Here is a 25,048-nt window from a genome sequence, read left to right on the forward strand (position 1 = left end):
ACTTTGGGAGGCCAAGGCAGGAGGATCATGAGGTCAGGAGTTTGAGACCAGCCTGGCTAACATGGTGAAACCCCATCTCTACTAAAAATATAAAAAATTAGCCGGGTGTGGTGGCATGCGCCTGTAATCACAGCTACTTGGGAGACTGAGTCAGGAGAATCGCTTAAACCTGGGAGGTGGAGGTTGCAGTGAGCTGAGATCATGCCACTGCACTCCTGCCTGGGTGACGGAACGAGACTCTGTCTCAAAAACAAAAACAAACAAACAAACAAACAAAACCATAATAAAGCAACAGGATCTAGTAGACATTTATAAAACATTCCACCCAATGACAACAGAATACACTCCTTGGTGTTTACGCCAAAGAAATGAAAGTGTTTTTCTCTACAACCCCTGGCCAGGGATATTAATGGTAGTGTTATTTCTAATAGCCCCAAAGTGTAAATAACCAAAATGTCATTTAACATCCATACAATGGAAAACTTCTCAGCAGTAAAAAAAATGAATTATTGATACATGCAATAGTTTATATAGATTATAAGAGCATTATGCTGAGTGAGAAAAAAAGACAATCTCAAAGGGTCACATAGTGTATGACTATACTCATATAGCATTCTCTAAAAAATTATGAAAGGTAGAACAAATTAGTGCTTGACAGAAATTATGAATAATTAGGGGAAGGAGGTAAGTAAGACAATAAGAGAGGGAGATCTTTTCATGATGAATAATTCTATATTTTGATTTGTTGATGGCCGCATAAGTCTAAGAAGGATCTGATAATCTAGTATTAGGTACATAGTACAGTAGTGAATTTTCAATCTCTAGAGCAGCGCTCTTCAATGGAAGTATCTAAAAATATGAAAGTGTTCTAAATCTGCACTATCCAATATGATAGTCACTGGTCATGTGGTCATAAAGCACTTGATATGTGCTCTATAATATTTTGAGCACTAAAAGTACTGAAGAACTAAATTTTTAATTTTACTTACATTTAATTAATTTCAATAGCCATTATCATGGATGCCATTATCCAGGGCTGGTGTCGCATGGGCAGTAAAACAAATTTACCAAGAGAGTTATAGGTAAAGAAAGGCAGACTTATTAGAGAAAGTAGGAAAATATGTTGCAAGGAAGCAGTGGACAAATCAGCAAGAGAAGAGCTGACTGCAAGAAGACAAAGGCTTGCTGGGGGTTTTATGGGATGGTGCTTTTGCTGGAGAGAGCTATGTGCAGTACTGACAATGCCGAGGTTGCAGTGCACTAACTTGCATTTTTCTATCAGCTAAGGGTTTGGTGATGCTGGACACAGGAAAAATGTGAGTTATTTGCACAGGAGGGCTATGTGGCCTAGACCATAAAGAAAGGCAGACTTAGTTTATCTGCTTTCTCTTTTTGCTTTCCCTCTATCCCACCAGCTCAATACCCGCTCCCCAATTAGGACTTCCTAGCCATGCTGCTAATAGCTACAAATTGCCTTTTTAGAACTTAGATTCAAACCCAGCTCCCGCTCTTTTTTTTTTTTTTTTTTTTTTTTCACTTTAGGTTCTAGGGTACATGCACAGGTCATGCAGGGTTGTTGCATAGATGTATACTATATCTGGCATTTCTCCCCATGTTATCTCTCCCCACCTTTCCCACCCCCACTGTCCCTCCCCTAGCCACCGCCCACAACTGTCCCCAGTGTGTGATGCTCCTCTCCCCGAGTCCACGTGTTCTCATTGTTCAACACCCGCCTACGAGTGAGAACATGCAGTATTTGGTTTTCCATTCCGTGTGAGTTTGCTGAGAATGATGGTTTCCAGATTCATCCAAGTCCCTACAAAGGACACGAACTCATCATTTTTTATGCCTGTGTAGTATTCCATGGTGTATATGTGCCACATTTTCTTTGTCCAGTCTATCATTGATGGGCATTTGGGTTGGTTCTAGGTCTTTGCTATTGTAAATTCTTTCTAGTAGTGTGACTTGGAGTAAGTTTCTTATGTTTTCTGTGCCTTTGAGCATCTCATTTGTAAAATGGAGATAATAATATCTACCTCAAAATGTTGCTGTAAGGGTGAGTTTATGTAAATAAAACACCTACAGGAGGGCCGGCACACAGAAAGTGTTATATAAGCATTAGCCATGTGTTACTGTCATTGCTGTGTTTTGTTCTATTTCTAATGTCTGGACCTTCTAATGATTCAGGCTCATGGGACTATATCTCATTCTGTTTTTATAATTTTAACCTGTAAGATTCTCACTTTAATTGGAATTTCATATTTAGGAATTCTTGGGTTTCTTGGATGTATGAAGAAAAGATTCACATCTGCTTCCACAAAACACCTAGCTATAGTAACAACTGATTCTTCTTATAATCAAATTCTTTACTTGATTTTAAAAATTCACATAAACAGCTTAAACTTAGATTGAAAACCCATGAGAATTTTCCTTCTCCATCCAGAGCCAAGGTTACTGTTGACAAAATACAATCTAATACAGGCTGTCTAATTTGTGTGTGTGTGTGGGGGGGGGGGTTGTGTGTGTACACTCGTGTGTCAGAGAGAGAGAGATTTCATTCTTCCTTAGACTGAGATTGTTGCCTTTAAATCCCAGATTTATATAAGGTTATCAATTATATGTCTCCCCTAGAACGAGACCTTAGCTTTATGCATCACACATAGCCTTCAAAATAATGCTCAACTTATCTTTCAGGGTTTGCAATCTTAAATTTTTGGCCTGTTCAGATTTTCATTTTTGATGGTTGCTTAATGCAGTAATAATTTCCTTTTTATATTTACCCATGTTTTTGGTTATTTTCACCAGATACATTGTTCAATATATCTATTCAACTATATTTCTGTTAACAACAGTCCAGTATACATGTGTCTTATTGTCTAATATTGCTGAAATTAAATATCTTTTTTAATTCAATGATAAATCTCTACCATCCAATCAGTGAGTTTAAGCCATGTGAATGTATTATAACTACTGATGCTTAAAACTTTTTTCTGCCCTCCAGTTGTGACTTACCTATTCCTCATTTTTTTAGTTTCTGTTGGATAAATTTTATTTTCTTCTGCTAATATAAATATTATAAAATTTATTTGTTTTATTAGAACTTTGTGCTTGCTATTAGGACCCATTCCTATGCTTATATTTATTATTATTAACATGCAGCTTCAGAAATACAACTTTAATAGGAAGGCTTTTTGTATTTCTCCTGACTGCTCAGATGTAGGGTCTTTATTTGATGCTCCACCACCAAGTCACCTTTAGGGGAAGTTCTCATTCACAGAAAGACTATAAATAATAAAACCAATCCCTTGACTAGGACTTAAGCCATGTAAAAGCTGGTGGCAAAAGTAAAGAGAGGTGATCCTTGAGACCTCCGAGGTAACTGCTCTTAAATTTACATTGTCTCCATAAAGGATTTATTCTATGCCAATATCTATCAGTGTAAATATATTCTTGTGTAAAACTACTGTGTGACCTGAATAATGGTCATAGGGCTTATCCAAGCCAACCGGCTTATTTATTTAATGCATATCAGTGGTTAACAGGGTTGAAATTTTTTGAAAACTGCAATCAATGATCTAAGAACAATCTAGGTAAACATTGCTTCCTTGTGGAGATATTTTAATATTTTCAAAGACAAGGTGCCATTGGTAGAAAAAAAATACCCTCAGGCATCTTTTTTTTCTAATTGTGGTAAAATATATGATGTAACATTAGCCATTTTAGTCATTTTTTCTTTTAGTTTTAGTTGACACATAATCATACATATTTATGGGATACAAAGTGATATTTTGATACACGTATATAAGGCGTAATGCTCAAATCAGGGTAATTAGCGTATCCATCACCTCAAACATTTATCATTTGTATTTGGGAATATCAAAAATCCTCTCTTCTAGCCTTTTAAAGTATACAATAAACTGTAGTTAGCCATATTCACCTTACAGTGCTGCGACACCAGAAGTCATTCCTCCTATCTGGTTGTAATTTTGCATTCATTAGTCAACCTCTCTTCATCCTCCCCTCCTCCTAATCATTACCAACCTCTAATAGTGATATCTGTAACACTACTCTCTACTTCCATGTGCTTAACTTTTTTAGCTCCCATACATAATGGAAACATGTGGTAATCTTTCTGTGCCTGACATTTCACATGACATAATGTCCTCCAGGCTATCCATGTTGTTGCAAAGGACAGAATTTCATTATGGGTGAATAGTATTCCATTGTGTCTGTGTGTATGTGTGTGTATGTGTGTGTGTGTGTGTGTGTGTGTTTGTGTGTGTGTGTATGTCTAATATATATATAGGGCTAATGAATATATATATATATGTGTATAAAGAAGATATGTATATGTATAAAGAAGATACACAGTATGTCTTCTTTATTAATCTGTTGATAGGCATTTAGGTTGATTCTATATCTTAAAATATGGAATAGAAAAATTTATCCTTTTGAAAAATACCCAGTAATAGGATTGCTGGACGGTATAATGGTTCTATTTTTAGTTTTCTGAGAAAACCCCACACTATTTTCCAAAATGGCTGTATTAACTTGCATTTTCATCAACAGTGGCATTCCCTTTTCTCTGCATCATTGCCAATATTTATTATTTGTGGCTTTTTGGTATTAGCTGTTCTAACTGGGATGAGATGCTATTTCATTACAGTTTTGATTTGCATTTCCCTGATGATTAGTGATGTTGAGTATTTGGAGTTTTTTTTGCTGCTGTTGTTTGAGTTTCTTGTATATTCTAGATATTAGTTACTTGTCAAATGAATAATTTGCAAATATTTTACCTGTTGTGCAACAGAGTGAAGGTTGTCTCTTTACTCTGTTGATTATTCCCTTTGCTGTACAGAAGCTTTTTAGTTTAATATAGTCCAATTTCTCTGTTTTTGTTGCCTGTGCTTTTGAAATCTTCGTCATAAAAGCTTTGCCTGGACCAATGTCCCAAAATAGTTCTCATGTTTTCTTCTAGAATTTTATAGTTTCAAGTCTTACATTGAAGTCTGTAATCCATTCTGGGTTAATTTTTTATGTGGTGATAGATAGGGGTCTAGTTTCATTTCTCTGCATATGGAAATCCAGTTTTTCCAGCATGATTTATTAAAGAGGGTCTCCTTTCCCCAATGTATGTTCTTGGTGCTTTTATAAAAAAATCAGGTGATCTCGAATCACATCCAACTACATCGTACCTTCCTTTCAAACATGCAAGAAACCTACTCGAATTTCTTATTGTCAGAGTTTTGGATTTATGTCTTGGTTTATATTGCCATATTCATTCTTGGCGGTGAGTACATATCAATGTTGGTCTAGCTGGGCAGAGAGTCAAAGCAGGGAAGAATGGATTCTTCCCACCAGAGTCTACAGCCCACAGAGTGGCATTAGGTGTGATGGGATGGAACATGCTGTGTCTTTATTCCATGTTGGGTTTGAGTGGGTGACATCAAATTTCCTGTGTCTGCCTACATGACACAAAACTCACAGTTCAGTTTAGGGACACACTTCATATCATCCCATCTGTTCTGTTTCAGTGCATAAGAATCCAAGTCTCTGAGGACGGTGGCATAGTGTGCAGTTCACTGGACCAAAAACTTTGGCTGCACCTCTTCCAGAAAGCCTGGCTATGGGGCTCTTCATGATCATTTCAATTCCACTGTTCCAGAAACCCAGAGGTAAACCAAAGCTTTCCAGTGGCTCACTCAAATCAACAATGGGATGGAATATTTTCAAGAGCCCAAGGGAATTTCCTAATCCACACTAGAGGGAAACAGACCCCCAAGGATGGCTAAAGTTTATCCAATATTATCAGAAATTTCCTCTTCCTGGAGCCTTATTGCATGGTACTATCCTTAAAAAGGAATACCCACAGAGCTGAAAAGAGGTCACAATTTCTTCTGGGAAGGATGTATTGTTATAGAAAGGAATGATTCCAATATCTAGGGATATCTTTATATCTTTGGATATGGTTTTTACTCTGATGCTCAACTAGATTTCCTTTTACTCAAGTATGTGTGTGTGTGTGTGTGTGTTCTATTACACTAAAGTGTGTGAACAGAAAAAGAACCAAATTTTGGAGTCAGGTTTAAGAAACATGACTTCAGTATCTACCAGTTTGTCAAATTTGAGTAAGTAGTGAAGACTATGAGCCTCAGCTTCCTCATCTGTGGAGATAATGACACCTGATTAACAGAAGTTTTATTAAATGATGTAACCTATGTGAAGCTTGGCACATACTAAGAACTCAAAAATTAGAGTTTCCTTTCCTCTTTCAAAACCAGATTTCTTACATGTGGCCCTTATCATAAGAATATTAATGGCCTATTCCTGGCCCTCCACATTCTTAAGACCCAATAGACCATTATGTTACTGGATGACAAGAAAGTCGTTCTTGACCCTAATAGTGGTGATAGTGGGTATGAACTGGGGAGAATCGTTTGACTCAGACATAAACACATAGTAACAATATATTGTTCTCTGAGCATCAGAGGAGGTGCCGTAGTGAGTCGTGCCCTGGGAGCATTCAGGATGGAGACAGATTGGCTGAGGTTCCCATGTACGGCATTGTTCCATAGCCTAAAATCAAGAATTCAGTTCCTTTATTTTCTCAGACAAGATCTTATATTCTTGGCAGAGGCTATCAGACGTTGAAGGGAGGCCTAAAACCTTACAGGACCTAAATATAAGTGATCCAGTTAAATATAAACACTGAGATTCACCTTGTCGGAAAATCCTCTTTAAAATATATGAAGGTCTGCCTTGTGGATTCTGTTTTCCCTAAAACCAATGTGCCCTCAGTCTCAAACACTGATATTGTCCTATTGCACCTTTCCGTGTATTGTAACCGAACAACTTAAGAAGTGCTGAGATAACCATGTACAAGGACATTGCAGGAAAATCTGAAAGTAACTGAAGTACATGAGGTACGATGTGAAAATGGGAGAGATTATTGCCTCAATATCAAGGAACTGGAAGCACATAAAAAAAATTACAAAGCTACCTTGTCCAAAGCCAGCAACACTTGCACTGACTCTTCCTCAAGACTATGTTACAGTAATAGAAAATTTCGCAACCCTGAAGACAGTCTACATAAATCAAATGCGATAGTCTAATGAACTAAGGTGATGAGATCTACATCTTCTTCCTTTTGGTTTATTGATCCTTAAAATGACCTTCGAGCATATTTCAATAAAGTGCATTGCCAGTTTTCTGTCTCATTTTGTTCTTTAACCAGGGATAGAACACTCATTATATACTCGGAAAAGAATTGATAAGAACCCAGAAATCTCCTTGAAAAGGGGATATAATAAGTACACTTAAAAAAAAATCCTATAGTGTGGAAGTCTGGAAAAAGGAACTCAGAAACATTGACGTAATTTAGGGCAGGAAAAGGTGAAGCAAATATTCAGGGTAAATTCGTGAATAAGTTTAGGAATAAAGCAGCGTCTTATAATAATAAGTAGAATTTCAATGGCTAAGGTTTGGTAGGGAAGGCAATTTGAGTGAACAGAATGACATCAACTAATGGAATAAAATTGGAAAAGACAGATCATTTTAGGAAACTATACATGCACTTTGTTTGGATGAACAGAGCACTCAAAGTTGAACTATGGGGAAGTCTTATTTCCTAAGCTCCTGTGTACCAGCATTGAATCAGGAAGATAGAGATAAATAAGATTCCACTGTTGTGGAGCTCACTCTATAATGTGAAGGAAGACCTAAGTAAATAACTCCAACACGGAAGTTTTTTTATTTTTGCTTTGTTGTTACCGTTAACATGTTCATCTTTTTGTTATTGGGGCCCTTTGGAGTTTAGGGGAGTTTTGGACCTGGGAATTCATCCAAATTGTAGTGCTCTTGTTGTCTTGATATGCAAGAAGAATAATCCATGTTCATAGTCTGCTGCATTCTTAAAGATGTACCTTCTGAATATTATTAACATGGAAAGTTTCTTCAACTACATTTCACACTCAGTTTTCAATTTTGTTTCTTATATCATTTCACTATAACAATTACAAGCATTTTAAAGATTTAGTTCATCCACTGTAACATTCACCACTAATGTGTGGCATGTGTTCTCTTAATCTCTCTCTTATTTAGTGTTCTAGGGATAGGATAGGGAGTATGTAAGATAAGCCTAGAATATCTTGTGGTGCCAGAAGGTAAGCAATGGCTTAAAAATCAAAGGATAGGGACATATTAAAGGGATGCAGGAGTCGGTCTAAAAGAGCTTCAAATGACCAAATCTGGGACAATTCCCTATTCGATAAATGGTGCCAGGATAGTTGGCAAGCCACATACAGAAGAATCAAAGTGGACTCCTACCTCTCACCATATATAAAAATTAACCCAAAATAGATTAAAGATAGAAATGTAAGAACTCAAATTATAAGAATCCTAGAAGAAAAGCTAGGAAACACCATTCTGGACATAGGTTTTGGGAAATAATTTATGACTAAGTCCTCAAAAGCAATTGCAACAAAAATAAAAATTAACAATGGGACCTAGTTAAACCAAAGAGCTTCTGCATAGCAAAAGAAACTATTAACAGAATAAAAAGGCAACATACACAATGGGAGAAAATACTCACAAACTATGCCTCTGATAAAGGTCTAATATCAAGCATCTATAAGGAACTTGATTCAACAAGCAAAAAGCAAACAGCCCCATTAAAAAGTGCTCATAAGACATGAACAGACACCTCTAAAAAGAAGACATACAAGTGGCCAACAAATATGTGAAAAAGTCTTCAGCATCACTCATCACCGGAGCAATGCAAATCAAAATCACAATCCCTTTATACCACTTCGAGTGGCTATTATTCAAAAATCAAAAAACAACAGATGCCGGCAAGGCTGCAGAGAAAAGGGAATGCTTATACACTGTTAGTGGAAACGTAAATTTGTTCAGCCACTATGGAAAGAAGTTTGGAGATTTCTCAAAGAACTTAAAACATAACTACCATTCAATTCAGCAATCCCACTACTGGGTATATACCCCAAAGAAAATAAATTTTTCTACCAAAAAGATGTATGCATGTATATGTTCATCATAGCACTATTCATAACAGCAAAGACATGGAATCAACCTAGGTTCCCATCAGCGGTGGATTGAATGAAGAAAATGTGCTACCTGTACACAACAGAATACCACACTGCCATAAAAAAATAAAATCATGTTTTCTGCAGCAACATGAATGCAGCTGGAGGCCCTTATCCTAAGCAAATCAACATTGGAACAGGAAACCTAATACCACATGTTCTCACTTATAAGTGGGAGCTAAACATTGGGTACACATTGACATAAAGCTGGGAACAATAGACACTGGGAACTAATAAGAGCAGGGAAGGAGGAGAGGGGAAAGGGTTGAAAAACTTAACAGTTGGGTACTATGCTCAGAACCTAAGCAATGGGATCAATTGTAACCCAAACCTCAACAACACACAGTACACCAGTGTAACAAACCTTCACATGTACCCCTGAGCCTAAAATAAAAGCTGAAATTATTTTTTTAATGGAAAGGCTAACTTCCACCTCTACCAATGTGTTTACTTTATTTATATATTCCCTATCTTACTGGCATAAAACCTGGAGCATGGCAACCATTCATTTATGTTTGAAGTATTTAAAAAATGAGTGACTACATCAATAAATGAACCCAGAGGGAAGCACAGGACTTTATTATGTGGGGAATCAAGTTCATGGAAGGAAGTGGAGAAAGCTTTTGCTGCAGCCTGCTGGATTAGACAGCACTTTTTATTTAGGAAGAGTGGAGACCAGTGAGACAAGGGCTTGATTTAGGATTCTACTGTGAAAATGGTGACAGTGGGTAAAATGACATAATCCTGATGGATGGTCGGCTTCTCACCAGAATGTGTATGTGGCTTCTTAACTGGCACATGTTTTTTGTTTTCTTCATAATTAACACAACATAATTTCCCACTTAGACATCCTATTTCATATATTTCTCCTACTTTGCATTTCTTCCTGCAGTAGCCTGTTATATTATTGAAGCATTTTTTGAGTCTTGCCCCATCTGTGCATAGGAAACAACATTGAACCAAGGTTAGTGCATGAGAGAGAGAGCAGAAGAGGTAGATATACGATTCCCCACAAGTCACGGCCTCCTGTGGTCCCAAGTGAACATTATTCTAACAAAAGGAAACTCAGAGGCCCCTCCTTGAAAAGTATCCCAAATTAAGGACATTCAAAATCCCAGGCTCTCAGCCAATGTCCAGTTGCCTCTGAAAACATTAGAACTGGTATGACAAAAGAGAAGAGAGAGCTCAATTCCTGGTTATTAACCAGAGCCCTGGCAAAGCTGACTCTCTCCAGCAAGCTCCAAAGTCAGTACTCTCTCAGCTCCACCTCAGACTCATGTCCCCAGAGACCACTAACATGTCACCTTTGGCACAGCTCAGAGCCAAAGCAACTTTTGAAAAAACATCACAAACAAGACTTTGTAACTTAATTGGGTTTTACACTCACTGATATGGGCAGCAGAAATTTCCCTTCGACAAGATCTCATGGGTCTCAGCAACAGGTGCTATTAAGAATGATTTCCCTTAATCTGGCTCCTTCTGTCTGTCATTTGTCACATTCTCCTTGATCTCAGATAAATGGGTTGCCCAGGGATCAAATTCAATTCAATGAATTTGGCGCTAGAGAGCTACACCGTCGCCTACTCAGGGTAATGCTTTGAGATTCTAAGTTTCTTGTTTCTAATCCTTATTTGCCCCTCTACCCAAAATTTGAACAAGCCCAAAGAATTAAGATGGAGAACAGAGACATATTCTCCCTATCCTAAACTTCAGAATCAGGGAACATCTTTGAGGGTTAGAGGAGTAATATTTTGGGGCCACAAAAATATAATATGCCTTCTTCCTAGGAAGAGAGAAGAGAACTCTCACTGACAGAGCTTCTACTGTGAACTTTGTACTTCGTGCTTGTTAGCTCATGTAATCTACACATCAAACAGAATCATGAAATATAGTCATTATACTCCTTGACAGAGGAGAAAATTGAGATTAAAAGGGAATAACATGCTCAATTCATACAAGTCAATGATGAAGACATCTTTTAACCTCACATTGACATGACTTCAAAATATGTGTTATTCTAATTACTGTTGTAATACAGACTGAAAATGAATTTGGACGGAAAAGGGGATGGCCAGGCTCTCAGGTGAAAACTGTGTCCAGCATTTTAAAGATAATTCTAGATGATGAGTTCATGGATACCTTTGAAGAGGACTCCTGAGAGTACAGTATAGCCTTGACCTCCTCTTACCTCCCTGGGTGCTCTCTTCTAAGGCACAGACGCAAGCAAGGCAACCAGGAGAATGGGTATTTTTTTAAACGATTTTGGCCAAATATAAATAATATTGAAACTCCTGTTCCCACTCTTATAAATAGTCATTTCTCTTAGGATGTTATGGTACGTTTGGACAAGTTACCTGTGGGTACCTCAAACAGCAGAATAATGAGAACCAGAAACAGCTTCATGTTTACAGACTTCCCAAGAGAAAGAGGCAGCGAAATTTTGTCCAGTGGTCCGTGTCCCACAGGTCTTTCAAGATGCAGAGTTTGAGTGCTGTTAGAGCTCTGAGCTCTCATTTTAACCCACATCGACAGACAGGAAATCCAAGTCCACCCCACCAACACACACACACCTACATCCCCAAATATGGAGCTCACAATCACAGAATGTTCCACCATATCATCCTTCCTCCCCCTTCCCCAGGACATGTGCTCCTAGAGAGCAGGAACTATGACTTTCCATCTGAACTTTCACCCCATTTGGGTCAAGGTTGGTTGGTCATGTGCCCTGCTTTGTGTGGGATAATCCTATCTTATTCCTATTGTTCCAATGTTCCATCCGGCTAGGGCTGCCTCTCACAAAAGAAACCCAATTTGAAAGATAAATTAAGTCATTAGTCAAGATAGACACAGAAGCACATTCAATAACAATTTTTTTTAATGTATAAAGCTTCTAGATAGTCATTCTAGGAGTAAGATTACTTTTAGGTTTGGCTAGATACATTGATATTATTTGAGAGTTTCCCATAAAGACTTGTCCATCTAGTAGAGCAAAATTCAACAACTGAAAATTCTTCAGAAGATCAAATATCCTTTGCACACCATTCAACTTACTATAAACTGGTCCCTGCTCTCCTCTCCTGGGACATTTTATGAAACCACTTATGTTTCTGCCAAACTAATGAGTACACCTTCCTGAACTTTTACTTCCTTAATCTGTTTCTTTTCACATTTAAATCCCTCTTTACAAATTATATTAGACTCCCTATCCCCTCCATATAACTGGTCCTAGTAAACTCCTAATTTTCCTTCAAAACCAAGTTCAATCATCTCTACATATGTGAAAGTTTCCCTGACCCAACCAGGGAAAGTTCCACTAAGGGACTTAGTTCCATTTCTAAATACACTAAATAGAGATAACCCAAGGATTAGATGAATATGAGTCCAGCTATGCAGGAAATCATTTATTTGCCACTTTAGCGCCCAATAAGAACTAAGAAGTTGGACTCCAGATTAGTGTATGGGTTTCTTTTAGCCTTTTCTAACTAGAATCAAGAAAGATGAGATGTTTTATTGTTCTAAACCTTTACTTCAGCCAAGTATGGTGCTCTGGAAGCTTCTCAACCCCACTCCCACTGCCTCCATGTTCAAGACCATGAAAGAAGAGGAAATTTCCTCTCCAAGTAGATGTCCATCTTCTACACCATTTTTTCCCATGTCTGATAGATACACTCCAGCAGAACTCCAGTAGTATATTTCACTCAGGATACAAAGGTGTATTTGTCAGCACCAAGTCCTAACGATGATTTTCATCAAATTCTAAATTGTTTCTTTCCAAATCTCAAAACCTCCCAGAAAATCCTTGTCTTTTAAGGCTCAGATTAAGTAAGACCTCTGTGATGTTTTCCTAACTCCTCTGATAGACTTAATTAATTCCTATTTTGAGCCCCTACAGCTCTTACCATTTGTATTTGTAACACTAATCACATTTGTGTGTATGTTTGTGTTTGTGAATTAACTTTTATTTTAGGTTCAGGAGAACATGTGCAGGTTAGTTATATAGGTAAATTGTATGTCACAGGGGTTTCGTGTAAAGGTAATTTCATCACCCAGGTAATAATCATAGTACCTAATAGGTAGTTTTTCAATCCTCACCCTCCTCCCACCTCAAGTAGGCGCTGGTGTTTGTTGTTTCCATCTTTGTGTTCATGTGGACTCAATGTTTAGCTCCCACTTATAAGTGAGAACACATGGTATTTGTTTTTTCTGTTCCTGTGTTAACTTGCTTAGGATATAGGCCTCCAGCTCCATCCATGTCCCTGCAAAGGAAATGATCTCATTTTTTATGGCTGTGTAGTATTCCACAGTGTATACATACCACATTTTATTTATCTGGTGTACTACTGTTGAGCATTTAGGTTGATTCCATGTCTTTGCTGCTGTGACTGGTGCTGCAATGAACATATGTGTGCACGTGTCTTTTTTGGTGTAGGCACTTACAGCTGTAAAATTCCCTCTTAATGCTGCTTTTACCTCAGAGGTTTTGGTATATTGTGGTTCCATTTTCATTTGTTTCAAGAAAAATTTTTGAATTTCCTTCCTAATTTCTTTATTGACCCACTGGTCATTCAGGAGCATATCGTTTACTTTTCATTTATTTGTATGGTTTCCCAAATTCCTTTTGTTATTGATTTCTAGTTATATTCCATTGCGGTCAGAGAAGATCCTTGACACTATTTTTAAATGTTTTAAGATGTGTTTTGTGATAACAGCATATGGTCTATCCTTGAGAATGATCCATGTGCTGAGGAAAAGAATGTGTATTTTGCAGCCATTGGATGAAATGTTCTATAAACATCTATCAGGTTCGTTTGATCTACAGTGCAATTACATTGAAGTTTCCTGGTTGATTTTATCTCTCTGGAAGATCTGTTCAATGCTGAAAGTAGGGTGTTGAAATCTCCAACTATTACTGTATTTGGGTCTATCTTTATAGCTCTAATAATATTTGCTTTATATATCTGGGTTCTCTAGTATCGGATACACATATATTTAAAATTGTTGTATCTTCCTGCTGAATTAACCACTTTATTATTATATAGTGGCCTTATTTGTCTCCTTATAATTTTTTCTTGAAATCTATTTTGTCTAAGTATAGCTACTGCTCTTTTTTGGTTTTCATTGGAATGGAATATATTTTTGCAACCCTTTATTTTCAGCTTATGTCTGTCTTCATAGGTGGAGTGTATTTCTTATAGTCAACAGATCAGTTGGTCTTGTTTTTTCAACCATTCAGTCACTGTATGTCTTTTGTTTGGAGAGTTTAGTCTATTTACATTCAATGTTATTATTTGTCAGTAAAGACTTACTCCTGCTATTTTGTTCTTCATTTTTCTGGTTGTTTATTGGCCTTCTCTTTTTTCTTTTCTTCCTGTCTTCTTTAGTGAAGGTGATTTTCTCTGGTGATATGATTTACTTTCTTTCAGTTTTTGTCTATCCAGTGTATGTTTTTTTTGGTTTGAGGTTACCATGAATCTTGCAAATACTATCTCATAACCTATTATTTTAAGCTGATAATAACCCTGTTTACATAAACAAGCAAAAAGAAAACACATAATAAAAACTCTATGCCTTAACTTCATCCCTCTACTTTTTAACTTTTCATTGATTCTCTTTATATCTTATTTTGCTGTAATGTTTTGAAAAGTTGTTGTGGTTATTTTTGGTTGACTTTTCAGTCTTTCTACTTAGGATTAAAGTAGTTTACACATCACAGTTATGTGTTATAATATTCTGTGTTTTTCTGTATACTTATTATTACCAGTGAGTTTTCTACCTTCCGGTGATTTCTTATTGCTCACTAACATCCTTTCCTTTCTGATGGAAGTACTCCCTTTAGCATTTCTTACAGGAAATGTCTGGTGTTTATGAAATCCTTCAGCTTTTGTTTGTCTTTGAAAGTTTATTTTTCCTTCATGTTTGAAGGACATTTTCACTAGATATACTATTCTAGGGTAAAATTTTTTTTTCTTCAGCACTTTAAATATGTAATGCCACTTTCTCTTTGCCTGTAAAGTTTCCACTGAAAAGTCTGCTGCCAGACATATGAACCTTTATTGTATGTTTTTGTTTATATTCTCTTGCTACTTTTAGTATTCTTTACCCTTGATCTTTGAGAATTTGATTACTAAATGCCTGAGGGTAGTCTTCTTTGGGTTAAATCTGTTTGGTGTTTGATAATCTTCTTGTACTTGGATGTTGATATATTTCTCTAGGTTTGGAAAGTTCTCTGTTATTATCTCTTTGGGTAAACTTTCTACACATATGTCTCTCTCTACCTCCTCTTTATGGCAATAACACTTAGATTTACCATTTTGAGACTATTTTCTAGATCTTGTAGGCATACTTCATTATTTTAACTCTTTTTTTCCATCTCCTTTGTGTATTTTCAAATAGCCTGTCTTCAAGCTCATTAATTCTTTCTTCTCCCTGATCAATTCTGCTATTAAAAGACTCTGATGCATTCTTCAGTATGCAAATTGCATTTTTCAGCTCCAGAATTTCTGCTTGATTCTTTTTAATTAGTTAAATCTGTTAAATTTATCTCATAGAATTCTGAATTCCTTCACTGTGTTACCTTGAATTTCTTTCTTTTTTTTTGAGACAGAGTTTCACTCTTGTTACCCAGGCTGGAGTGCAATGGCACGATCTCTGCTCACCGCAACCTCTGCCTCCTGGGTTCAGGCAATTCTCCTGCCTCAGCCTCCTGAGTAGCTGGGATTACAGGCACGCGCCACCATGCCCAGCTGATTTTTTGTCTTTGGGTTTCCTCAACACAGCTATTTTGAATTATCTGTCAGAAAAGTCATATATCTCTGTTTCTCTGGGAATGGCCCCTGGTGTCTTATTTAGTCCATTTGGTGAGGACATACTTTCCTGGATGGTGTTGCTGCTAGTAGATGTTCTTCAGTGTCTGGGCATTTAATACTTAGGTATTTTTTGCAGCCTTCACTGTCTGAGCTTATTTTTACCTGTCCTTCTTGGGAAGTCTTTCCAAATATTCAAAAGGCCTTGAGTGTTGTGATTTAAGCTATATCTGCTTTAGGGAGCACCCCAAATCCAGCAATACTGTGGTTCTTGCAGACTCTTAGAGATACCACCTTGATGGTCTTAGACGAGATCTGAGAAAATTCTCTGTATTACCAGGCAGGGGCTCTTGTTCTCTTCCCTTACTTTCTCCCAAACAAAGTCTGTCTCCCTCTCTCTCTCTCTGTCTCTCTCTCTCTCTCTCTCTGTCTGTCTGTTCTGAGCCACCTAAACCTGAGGATGGAGTGACACAAGCATCCCTGTGGCCATCAGCACTTTGACTGCACTGGGTCAGACTTGAAGCCAGCACAGCACTAGATCTCACCCAAGACCTGCTGCAACCACTGCCTGGATACTCCTCAAAGTCCTGGGGCTCTACAATCAGCAAATGGTAAAGCCAACCAGGAATGAGTCATTCCTTTTAAGGCAGAAGGTCTCCCAGGCCCCAGGTGGGTACAGAGTTTCCCATGGGGAGTCAGGGACGAGAGTCACAAACCTTAGAAACCTCCCTGGTACTCTATTGTACTGAAGCTGAGCTTGTACTCAAACCACAAGACTTAGTCCTTCCCACTCTTCCCTCTCCTTTCCAAAAGCAGAGGAGCCTTACCTCATGGCCACCAAAACCACAGACCACAAGGAACACCGCCAGACTACTGCCCATTTCCTTAAGGCCCAAGGGTTCTTAAGTCAGCTTGTGGTGAATGCTACCTGGCCTGGGACTAACCCTTCAAGGCAGTGGGCTCCCCTCTGGCCCATGACAGGTCCAGAAATGTTCAAGAGTCAAGTCCTAGAATCAAGGACCCCGAGAGCCCACTTGATGCTCTACTCCCTTGTGGCCAAGCTGGTCCTTAAGGCATAAGACAAAGTCCTCTTTATTTTTTCACTGTTTTCATCAAGCAGAAAGAGTCTTGCCCTACAGCCACCACAGCTGGGGATGTGTTGAGAGCCTCCTGAAGCCAGAAAGTCTCATAGGTTCACCCAAAGCCATCAATGTGGAACCTGGTTATCACTGCTAGTTATTCAGGACACAGGGGCTCTTTAGCTAGCAGGTGGTAAGTGCTGCCAGCACTGGGTCCTTCCCTTCAAGGCAGTGGGTTCCCTTCTGGCCCAGGGTGTGTCTAGAGATGTTTTTCAGGAGCTATAGCCTAGAAGGGGGTCTCACAACTCTCTGTTGCCCGATCCTGCTGTGGCTGAGCTGGTATCCAAGATGCAAGACAATGTCCTTCCTACCCTTCTCTCTCTCCTCAAGTGGAGGAAAATGGTCTCTTTTGGAGCTGTGAATTGTGCAGCCTGGTGATGTTAGAACTCCCTTAGCTGCCCCAACTACTGTTTTAGTAGGTCGTGTGCCCCCCAGTCCACTGTCTCTAGGTCCAGTTCAACACTAGGACTCACCTAAGAGTTACAGTCCTCGTGGTTTCGACTGCCTTTCAAGTTTACTTAAAGACCCAAGCCCTTTAGCCCACAGTGGAAAGGTTTGCAGGTACTCCAGTTCCGACCACTGGGATCAGCAGTTTCCCTCTGGTTAGGACTGGTTGAAACACTTTCTCTGTGGGTGGGACTCAGCTGCGTTTGGTCCAATTTTCCTTTCTGCTCTAACTGGGCAGCACTGAGTTCACTGCCTCACAATTGCTGAGTTCTCCCTCTCTCCCCCAGCACCCAGAGATTCTCTTTGCTGCTGCTACTGACAGGGGAGTGGGAATGGGAGTGCAGGGTGGCGGCTGTGAATGAGGACTGTGTTTCCTATTTGTTCAGTGCCTCTTTCAGTGACAGGAACTAAAAATCAACTACTATGCATGCTCATTCTCATGAAGGTGTTTTTTGAGTAGATAGTTGTCAAATTGGTGCCTTTGCACAGGGGAGGAAGGATGATCAGTGGAGCCTTCTATTGAGGCATCTTGCTCTGCCTCCTTTTTCCATAAATAATTTTTGGAAGTCTAGTATGTTTCAGGAACTCTTTCAGGTCCTGAAAATTAGATATGCATTCATGCAGCATACATTCAAAAGTGGGGAGCAGATAAAAAAAATCATATGAATAAATATATAGTATGTCAGATGGCGATTGGGCTCTGAAGCAAAACGAGATGTAGAAAGATGAGAAGACTGGCGTGGTGGCTCATGCCTGTAATCCCAGCACTTTGGGAGGCCAAGGTGGGTGGATCACCTGAGGTCAAAAGTTCAAGACCAGCCTGGCCAACATGGTGAAACCCCATCTTCAAAAAAATACCAAAATTAGCTGGGCATGATGGCGGGTGCCTGTAATCCCACCTACTTGGGAGGCTGAGGTGGAAGAATCAATTGAGCCAGGGAGGTGGAAATTGCAGTGAGCTGAGATTGTGCCATTGCACTCCAGCCTTGGTGACAAAGTGAGACTCTGTCTCAAAAAACTACAATAAAATAAAATAGAAAGAAAGAAGATGAGAAGTCCTGAGCAAAAAAGAGTACAGTTTTAAATGAGGTATTTGTGAAAAGACTCCTTGAGGCAGTGACATTTCAGGAAGGATATAAAAGTATCTGGGTCAACAGACGGCCAGGCAATGAGAAGAGCAAGTGCAAAAGCCCTGAGGTGGGACCATGCCAGTGTGTTCAAGAAACAGCAAGAACACACGGATAGAGTGAAGCAATGAGGAAAGAGAAAAAGGAGATTATGTCAGAAGAGTAATGGGGGTGCATGTTTAGGGGCCATAGTAAAAAATTAGACTTTTCCTCTAAGATGGAGGTTATTGGACAGTGCTGACATGATCTGATATAATTTCAAAAGACACCTCTGGCTTCTGTGTTCAAAATAGACTGAGAGGAAGAAAAAGCATAAAAGTGGAAAACCTGTTGCATGGGTGTCACAAAATCTAAATGACAGCTAATAGGGTTTAAGTGCAGCAGAGAAGAGGGTGGGAAATGGTCAGACCCTATGTAGCTATTGAAAATACGGCCACTTGTAGATTGAAGAGAAAGGAAGAAGTCAAGATAACATCGCAGTTTTAGTCTGAGTAACTGAAAGAATAAAGCTGCCACTGACAGAGATGGATAGGGCTGGAGAAAGTTCAGATTGGTCTTTTTGCTTGAGGGAGGATAAAAATCTTCGTTTAGGATATGTTCACTTTGAAGTGCAATAGACATCTAAGTGGAATTGTCTTGTAAATAGGAGAGATTTTAAACCATAAGACTGACTGGGATTGTCAAGGTTATGACTGCAGAAAAGTGTCTAATACCTGAGACCTCGGACTCCCAATATTGATGAATAAGAAGCAGCAAAGGACACTGAGAAGCTTCATTCCAGTGAGGTAGGAGGAAAACCAAGAGAGCATGATGCTCTGGGAGCTTAACTGAATTAAGTTTGTCAAGGAGGATAAAGCATCAAATGATGCTGATACATCAAGATGAGGCATAAGAATTGATCAGTGGCCTACCAGAATCCACTTGCTCTCAACTCATTTTCCAGCTCCATGACCTCTTACCATGTGCTGAGTAGATGACAAATGCATTTCAAATGCATTACTTACTTTAATCGTCACAGGAACACTATGAAGCAGAAATTAATATGCCTCAATTTTTTTAATTGGAAAACTACAATTTAGGAAGCTAATAACGTGCCCAATGTCACACAGCCAACAAGAAATTAACTGGGATCAACACAAGTCTGCATGAACCTAAAATTAAAGGCCTTTGCCACTATGCTAAGCTGCCTCTGCAGCTGCCTTCCATGAGTCAATGCTAGGGAGACTGAAGACAAAGTGTTCAAATAAAAGATGTTGCTTTACTCAGAAAATGTACTGGTCATGTGCTTGGCTGGACATCCTTCCACAACCTACCTCTTTATATTCTATTCATCATTTAGAGGGCATCCTGTATTGAGAGAATTCATATTTCTTATTTCTGAAGATGACATTATTACATCCTGGAAGAAGTATTGATTGCCCACTTCAGTGTATTCCTAAGTCTTTTTGTTCCTCTGTGCCAATTCTTTAATATCAGACAGGCTTTATGCAGTCTTGGATTGGGTACAAGAAGCACACGATCTCCTCATTTTCAAAGCCCTTCATAGCTAAGCAATAGAGTTTCTCTTGAGTAAGCTGGAACAGATAATGAAATGTTGCTTTTTAGATGTGGTCAGTTAAAAAAAAAATCACCTCTCAACATTTGTTACTGTAACTCCGGTTGTGATCAATGATACAAATTGCTTTTAATATCTTACTTATAAATAGACTTTAAGTATGCTTCCTTTCTGAGAAATGTTCTCTGAATTCTACTTAAGATGTTATCTTTCCAAACTGCTGGACAGGCTGAATCCAGGCAAGAAATGGGATTGCCAATTCCCTTGTACGAAGACTTGGTGGGTGAGTCAAAGCAAGATTCTTTTGCCATTCTTTGTTTAGAGGTGAGAGGAAGGTTAACTAGGATTTTATGCTATAAAAATCAGACACAAAGATAAGCAAAAAGAATAAAACAGACGCCACTCATTATTTCAGCTCTCTGTTTACACTTTGATGTTTAGCCTTCTAACTATGATTCCCCAAAGTAATTTCTTTTCACAACTGGGTAAGAGATAAGATGGAGCAAAGTAAGCTTGCTTGCTTTTCATCTACTCAGTTTAAAATAGCCTTCTAGTTGACACTCCCTGATACGTGCACACTCATACACACACAAAAGGCTGCACTCATCCCTCAACCTCAAGAAAAAGACCTGTTGACAAAATAGACATACACCAATTCAGAGGAACCTATGTCAGCTGTCCTTACTAATCTACTTTTATGCCTAAATAGATCAACAGTCAATTTCAGGAAAATAAACAACATTTAAAAGAATTTAGATAAACAATAGAAATGAATGAACTTAAAGGAAAAGAAACTAATACCAAGGACAGAAGAGACTTATTTAAAATGATGAGTGACAGACTTAACTAAAATGCATAACCTCTTCATAACAAAATGCATTCAGGAGAAGGTACAAATCAGTACAAGATTAAAAGACAATCACAGTAGAACAAAAATTCTATGTGCATTATACCGTAAAAATATTGCTATCCATAATATATGTAAATAATAGCTACAAATCAATAAGAACAGGACTGACCTAGAGGAAAATAGGCAGACAATATTATAGCAGCAAAATATGTAAGCACTTTGTAAGAAGGTTGATATAGATTCAGAAATATGATATTCTCTTTAAGAGAGTCTGCTTTTAATTCATAAATTGTCTTATAAACTAGTTTTATTAGGCTAATATTGAAGGACCCATCACTGGATATATACCCCGAAGACTATAAATCAATCGATTATAAAGATGCACACATGAGAATGTTCGCTGCAATATTATTCACAATAGCAAAGACATGGAATCAACCTAAATCCCCATCAATGACAGGTTGGATAAAGAAAATGTGGTACGCATACACCATGGAATACCGTGCAGCCATAAAAAAGAACAAGATCATGTCTTTTGTAGAAATATGGTTGGAACTGGAGGCCATTATCCTTAGCAAACTAACGTAGGAACAGAAAACCAAATACCACATGCTCTCACTTATAAATGAGAGCTAAATGATGAGAACTTATGAACACAAAAAAGGAAACAACAGATACTGGGGTCTCCTTGAGGCTGGAGGGTGGGAGGAGGGAGAGGAGCAGAAAAGATAAATCCCCGTGACACAAGTTCACCTATGTAACACACCTTCATACATACTCCGAAACCTAAAATAAAAGTCAAAAACAACAACAACAACAACAAAGGACCCAATGGAATTGCAATTTGCTATTCTGTCTCATTCTGCTGCGTTTCTGAAATGCAAAGTGTACAAAGAATGTGTCTTATATTTTATGAAATGTACATTTGGGCCCCTATTTTTTTATTTGGATAACAATTGCAAAACACTACATAAAGGCATAAAATATCTAGGGTGAAAATTAATATTGGTTCACAATTATATTTGGTTAATTACTAAACATGTAACTGTATTCGCTTTCAGTGTGCCATTTGACTATTGTATTCCTTTTTGTCCAGAGCCATTAAAAGATTAAAGTATTTGAAATAAACAATGTCATGGTATTGTCTTCATGCTATAGTATGTTTCAGATTATTTTCTAAAATCAAAATGAACTTCAATTTATTTTTTGTTTTTGTTATTTTTTGATAAGTAAATAATGCCATGATAGGTAGATCTAAAATAGAAGCAGCAGAGCCTATATTTTTGTACCCATTGACCATCCCCACCTCCCTCCCTGACCCCTCCTACTTCCCCTCCCAGACTCTGATTTCATCATTCTACTTTCTGTCTTCATAAGTTCAACTGATAAAACTTTCCTTATTTGCAGATGACATGATCATGTACACAGGAAACCCTAAAGAACACGTGAAAAAGCTATTACATCTAATAAATGAATTTAGCAAGTTTTTGAATAAAAGTCTGTATACAAAAATATATACCTGCATATTTTATCAAAAAATTAGAAAAAGAAATTTTGACCAAAACGACCCTATTCATAATAACATCAAAAATGAAATATTTAGGGGCTGGTCATGGTGGCTCACCAATCTTGTACCCTAACAACCAGAATGATTATTTTTAATAGTCTTGTATATAGTTTATTTTGGTTTTAAAATACTATATGATTTCATATAAAACTACACTAAGAAGTATGCAGTAAGAATTTGGAGGTCAAACGTGCTGTCCATAACACATAGGAAAAGGAGATCAACAGTAAATAGAAGACTGGGACTTGTCCTACAAGAAACGGTGATGAATAGGCCTGCAAAATATCCTCTGACTCCTCTAGAGGGTGCTCACTGGCAGGACATTCATGTGCTACTCCATGTGATGTTAGATTATTGTAAAGTATTATGTTCCTGTAAAGGGCAGCGTGACAGTCCATTACCAAGTACAAGAGCCTCTGCCGACCTATCCTAATAAGCAGAATTACGAAGTACAACAACACAAGAACCAGGTTTACACTAGTCACGTTGCAGAGAGACAGTGCCAGAATCTCACTTGTAGAGGCCACCATCACATACATCAGTAAGCCTATCTCCCTGAATCCACATTTCCCTCTAAAAGGAGACCTGCTAACCCCACCATTTAAGAAATTAATATATTTGTCTTACATTTCTCTCATAAACAAATCAATGAGTTCCAGACAAATGTATGAAGACATGAAGAAATCATATCTCATTCTTAAAAGCCTAATCCCAGAAGTGACACTCATCACTTCACTTCACATTCCATTGCCAAGAACAAATCACATGACCACACAGATGCAAGGAGAATAAGACGTTGGCAACCACTTCCCACTGACAATTATATATTACAGAAGGGGAGCATGCATTTAAGAGGAAAGTTGGTCATCTCCGACAGAGATGTAGAATTCTACAAACATAGGGAGGACGTTAAAAGGTGCTGAGCAGGCCAGGCACTCACACCTATAATCTTAGCACTTTGGGAGGCCAAGGCCAGAGGATCACGAGGTCAGGAGCTCAAGACCAGCCAGACCAACATGGTGAAACCCCTTCTCTACTAAAAATACAAAAATTAGCTGGGTGTGATGGTGCGCACCTGTAATCCCAGCTGCTCAGGAGACTAAGACAGGTGAATCGCTTGAACCAGGGAGGCGGAGGTTGCAGTGAGTCAAGATCATACCACTGCACTCCAGCCTGGGCAACAGAATGAGACTCTGTCTCCCAAATAAATAAATAAATAAATAAAAAGAGATGCTGAGCAGATAAAGCATCAAATGTCTGTCTGTTATAGGAGGTCATAGGCACCAAAAGATAAAGAGATGTCCCTCAACTTATGAGAGAGTTATGTCCCAATAAACTAACAATAAATTGAAAATATCATACATCAAAACTTCATTTAATACAACTAACCTACCTAACATCATAGCTTAGCCAAGCCTGACTTAAATGTGCTCAGAATATTTACTTGACCACATAGTTGGGCAAAATCATCTAATAAAAAGACTACTTTATAATAAAGGGTTAAATATTTCCTGTAATTTATTGAATACTATATTGAGAGTGAAAGACAGAATGGTTGTCCGAGTACTCGAAGTATGGTTTCTACTGAATGCATATGGCTTTCACACCATCGTAGTCAAAAATTCATGTCAACCATCATAAATAGGGGACTGTCTGTATAAGAGTAAAACCCATTTTGTCACACAAATAGCAATCATCAAGAAAAGAAAACACAGCAATTTCTGTTGGATATAGCCAAGCATTCAACAAGAAAAGACCTTTTATTTTAATCATTTTTTAAGACACAGAGTCTCACACTCTTTCCCATGCTGGAGTGCAGTGGCAAAATCATAGCTAACTGCAGCCCCGACATCCTGGTCTCAAGCAATCCTCCTGTCTCAGTCTCTCGAGTAGCTGGGACTAATGGTGGCCATCACTATGCCTGGCTCATTTTTTCTAGAGACAGAGTTTTGCTGTGTTCCTCAGACTGGTCTCAAACTCCTGGCCTCAAGCGATCCTCCCACCTTGGCCTCCCAAAGTGCTAGAATTACAGAGGTGAACCACAGCACCTGGCCAAGAAGAGATATTTTATATCAAAGTAATTCAAGTATCTGTATGAACAAGTAATTGTGCAGCTAGGTAATCAGGGGTTTGACTAATTTTGAATTACACAATTAAAGTGCTAGTCTATATTGTTTTGTACTATATTTACTGTGCAAAAACCTCATTGTCCCTTGTCCTCAAACAAATAGAACTGTCACTTATATTTCACTGTTTGTGCTGCCAGTACATAGCTTTATAAATTAATCTATCTTGTTTCTGACACTTATATCTTCTCCTCTGGGGAGCTGGGAGAGCATATTCTTTGCCCCCGCCCCACAATTACCTAAGCATATTCTCAGTAACAGGCATAAGGCATGTTGTACTATCTTAGCTGATGAGAGATAAGAAGCCTCTCCTAAGGCTTTACTCTCTGGACC

General features: G+C 38.3%; 2 protein-coding genes across 2 annotated transcripts; one reads left to right on the plus strand and one right to left on the minus strand.

Annotated features, from left to right (window-relative positions):
- The first annotated feature begins 5,626 nt into the window (after positions 1-5,626).
- Positions 5,627-7,107, plus strand: DEFB127 (defensin beta 127). The gene is given in 4 exon segments (XM_032294881.1): positions 5,627-5,673; positions 6,840-6,898; positions 6,901-6,977; positions 6,979-7,107. Coding segments are annotated over 4 exon segments (312 nt in total).
- A 2,648-nt stretch (positions 7,108-9,755) lies between these two features.
- Positions 9,756-11,581, minus strand: DEFB128 (defensin beta 128). Its single transcript, XM_032294905.1, has 2 exons — positions 11,456-11,581; positions 9,756-10,036 (listed from the first exon to the last, which is right to left on the minus strand). Exons 1-2 carry the CDS (start codon positions 11,502-11,504, stop codon positions 9,798-9,800), a joined length of 288 nt encoding a protein of 95 aa, XP_032150796.1. The 5' UTR covers positions 11,505-11,581; the 3' UTR covers positions 9,756-9,797.
- Positions 11,582-25,048: the final 13,467 nt, after the last annotated feature.

The sequence above is a fragment of the Sapajus apella genome, unplaced genomic scaffold (genome assembly GCF_009761245.1).
Source record: "Sapajus apella isolate SASKATOON/1434 unplaced genomic scaffold, GSC_monkey_1.0 scaffold33, whole genome shotgun sequence".
Taxonomy (NCBI): Eukaryota; Metazoa; Chordata; class Mammalia; order Primates; family Cebidae; genus Sapajus; species Sapajus apella.

What these genes read in the sequence shown, in the direction of transcription:
- DEFB128 (XM_032294905.1), bottom strand. Translation starts at nt 11,504, where the DNA reads ATGAAGCTGTTTCTGGTTCTCATTATTCTGCTGTTTGAGGTACCCACA. An exon ending in GCTGTTTGAGGTACCCACAG is followed by an intron (nt 10,037 to 11,455) that starts GTAACTTGTCCA and finishes TCCTATGCACAG; the next exon opens with ATGGGGCAAGACTCAAAAAA.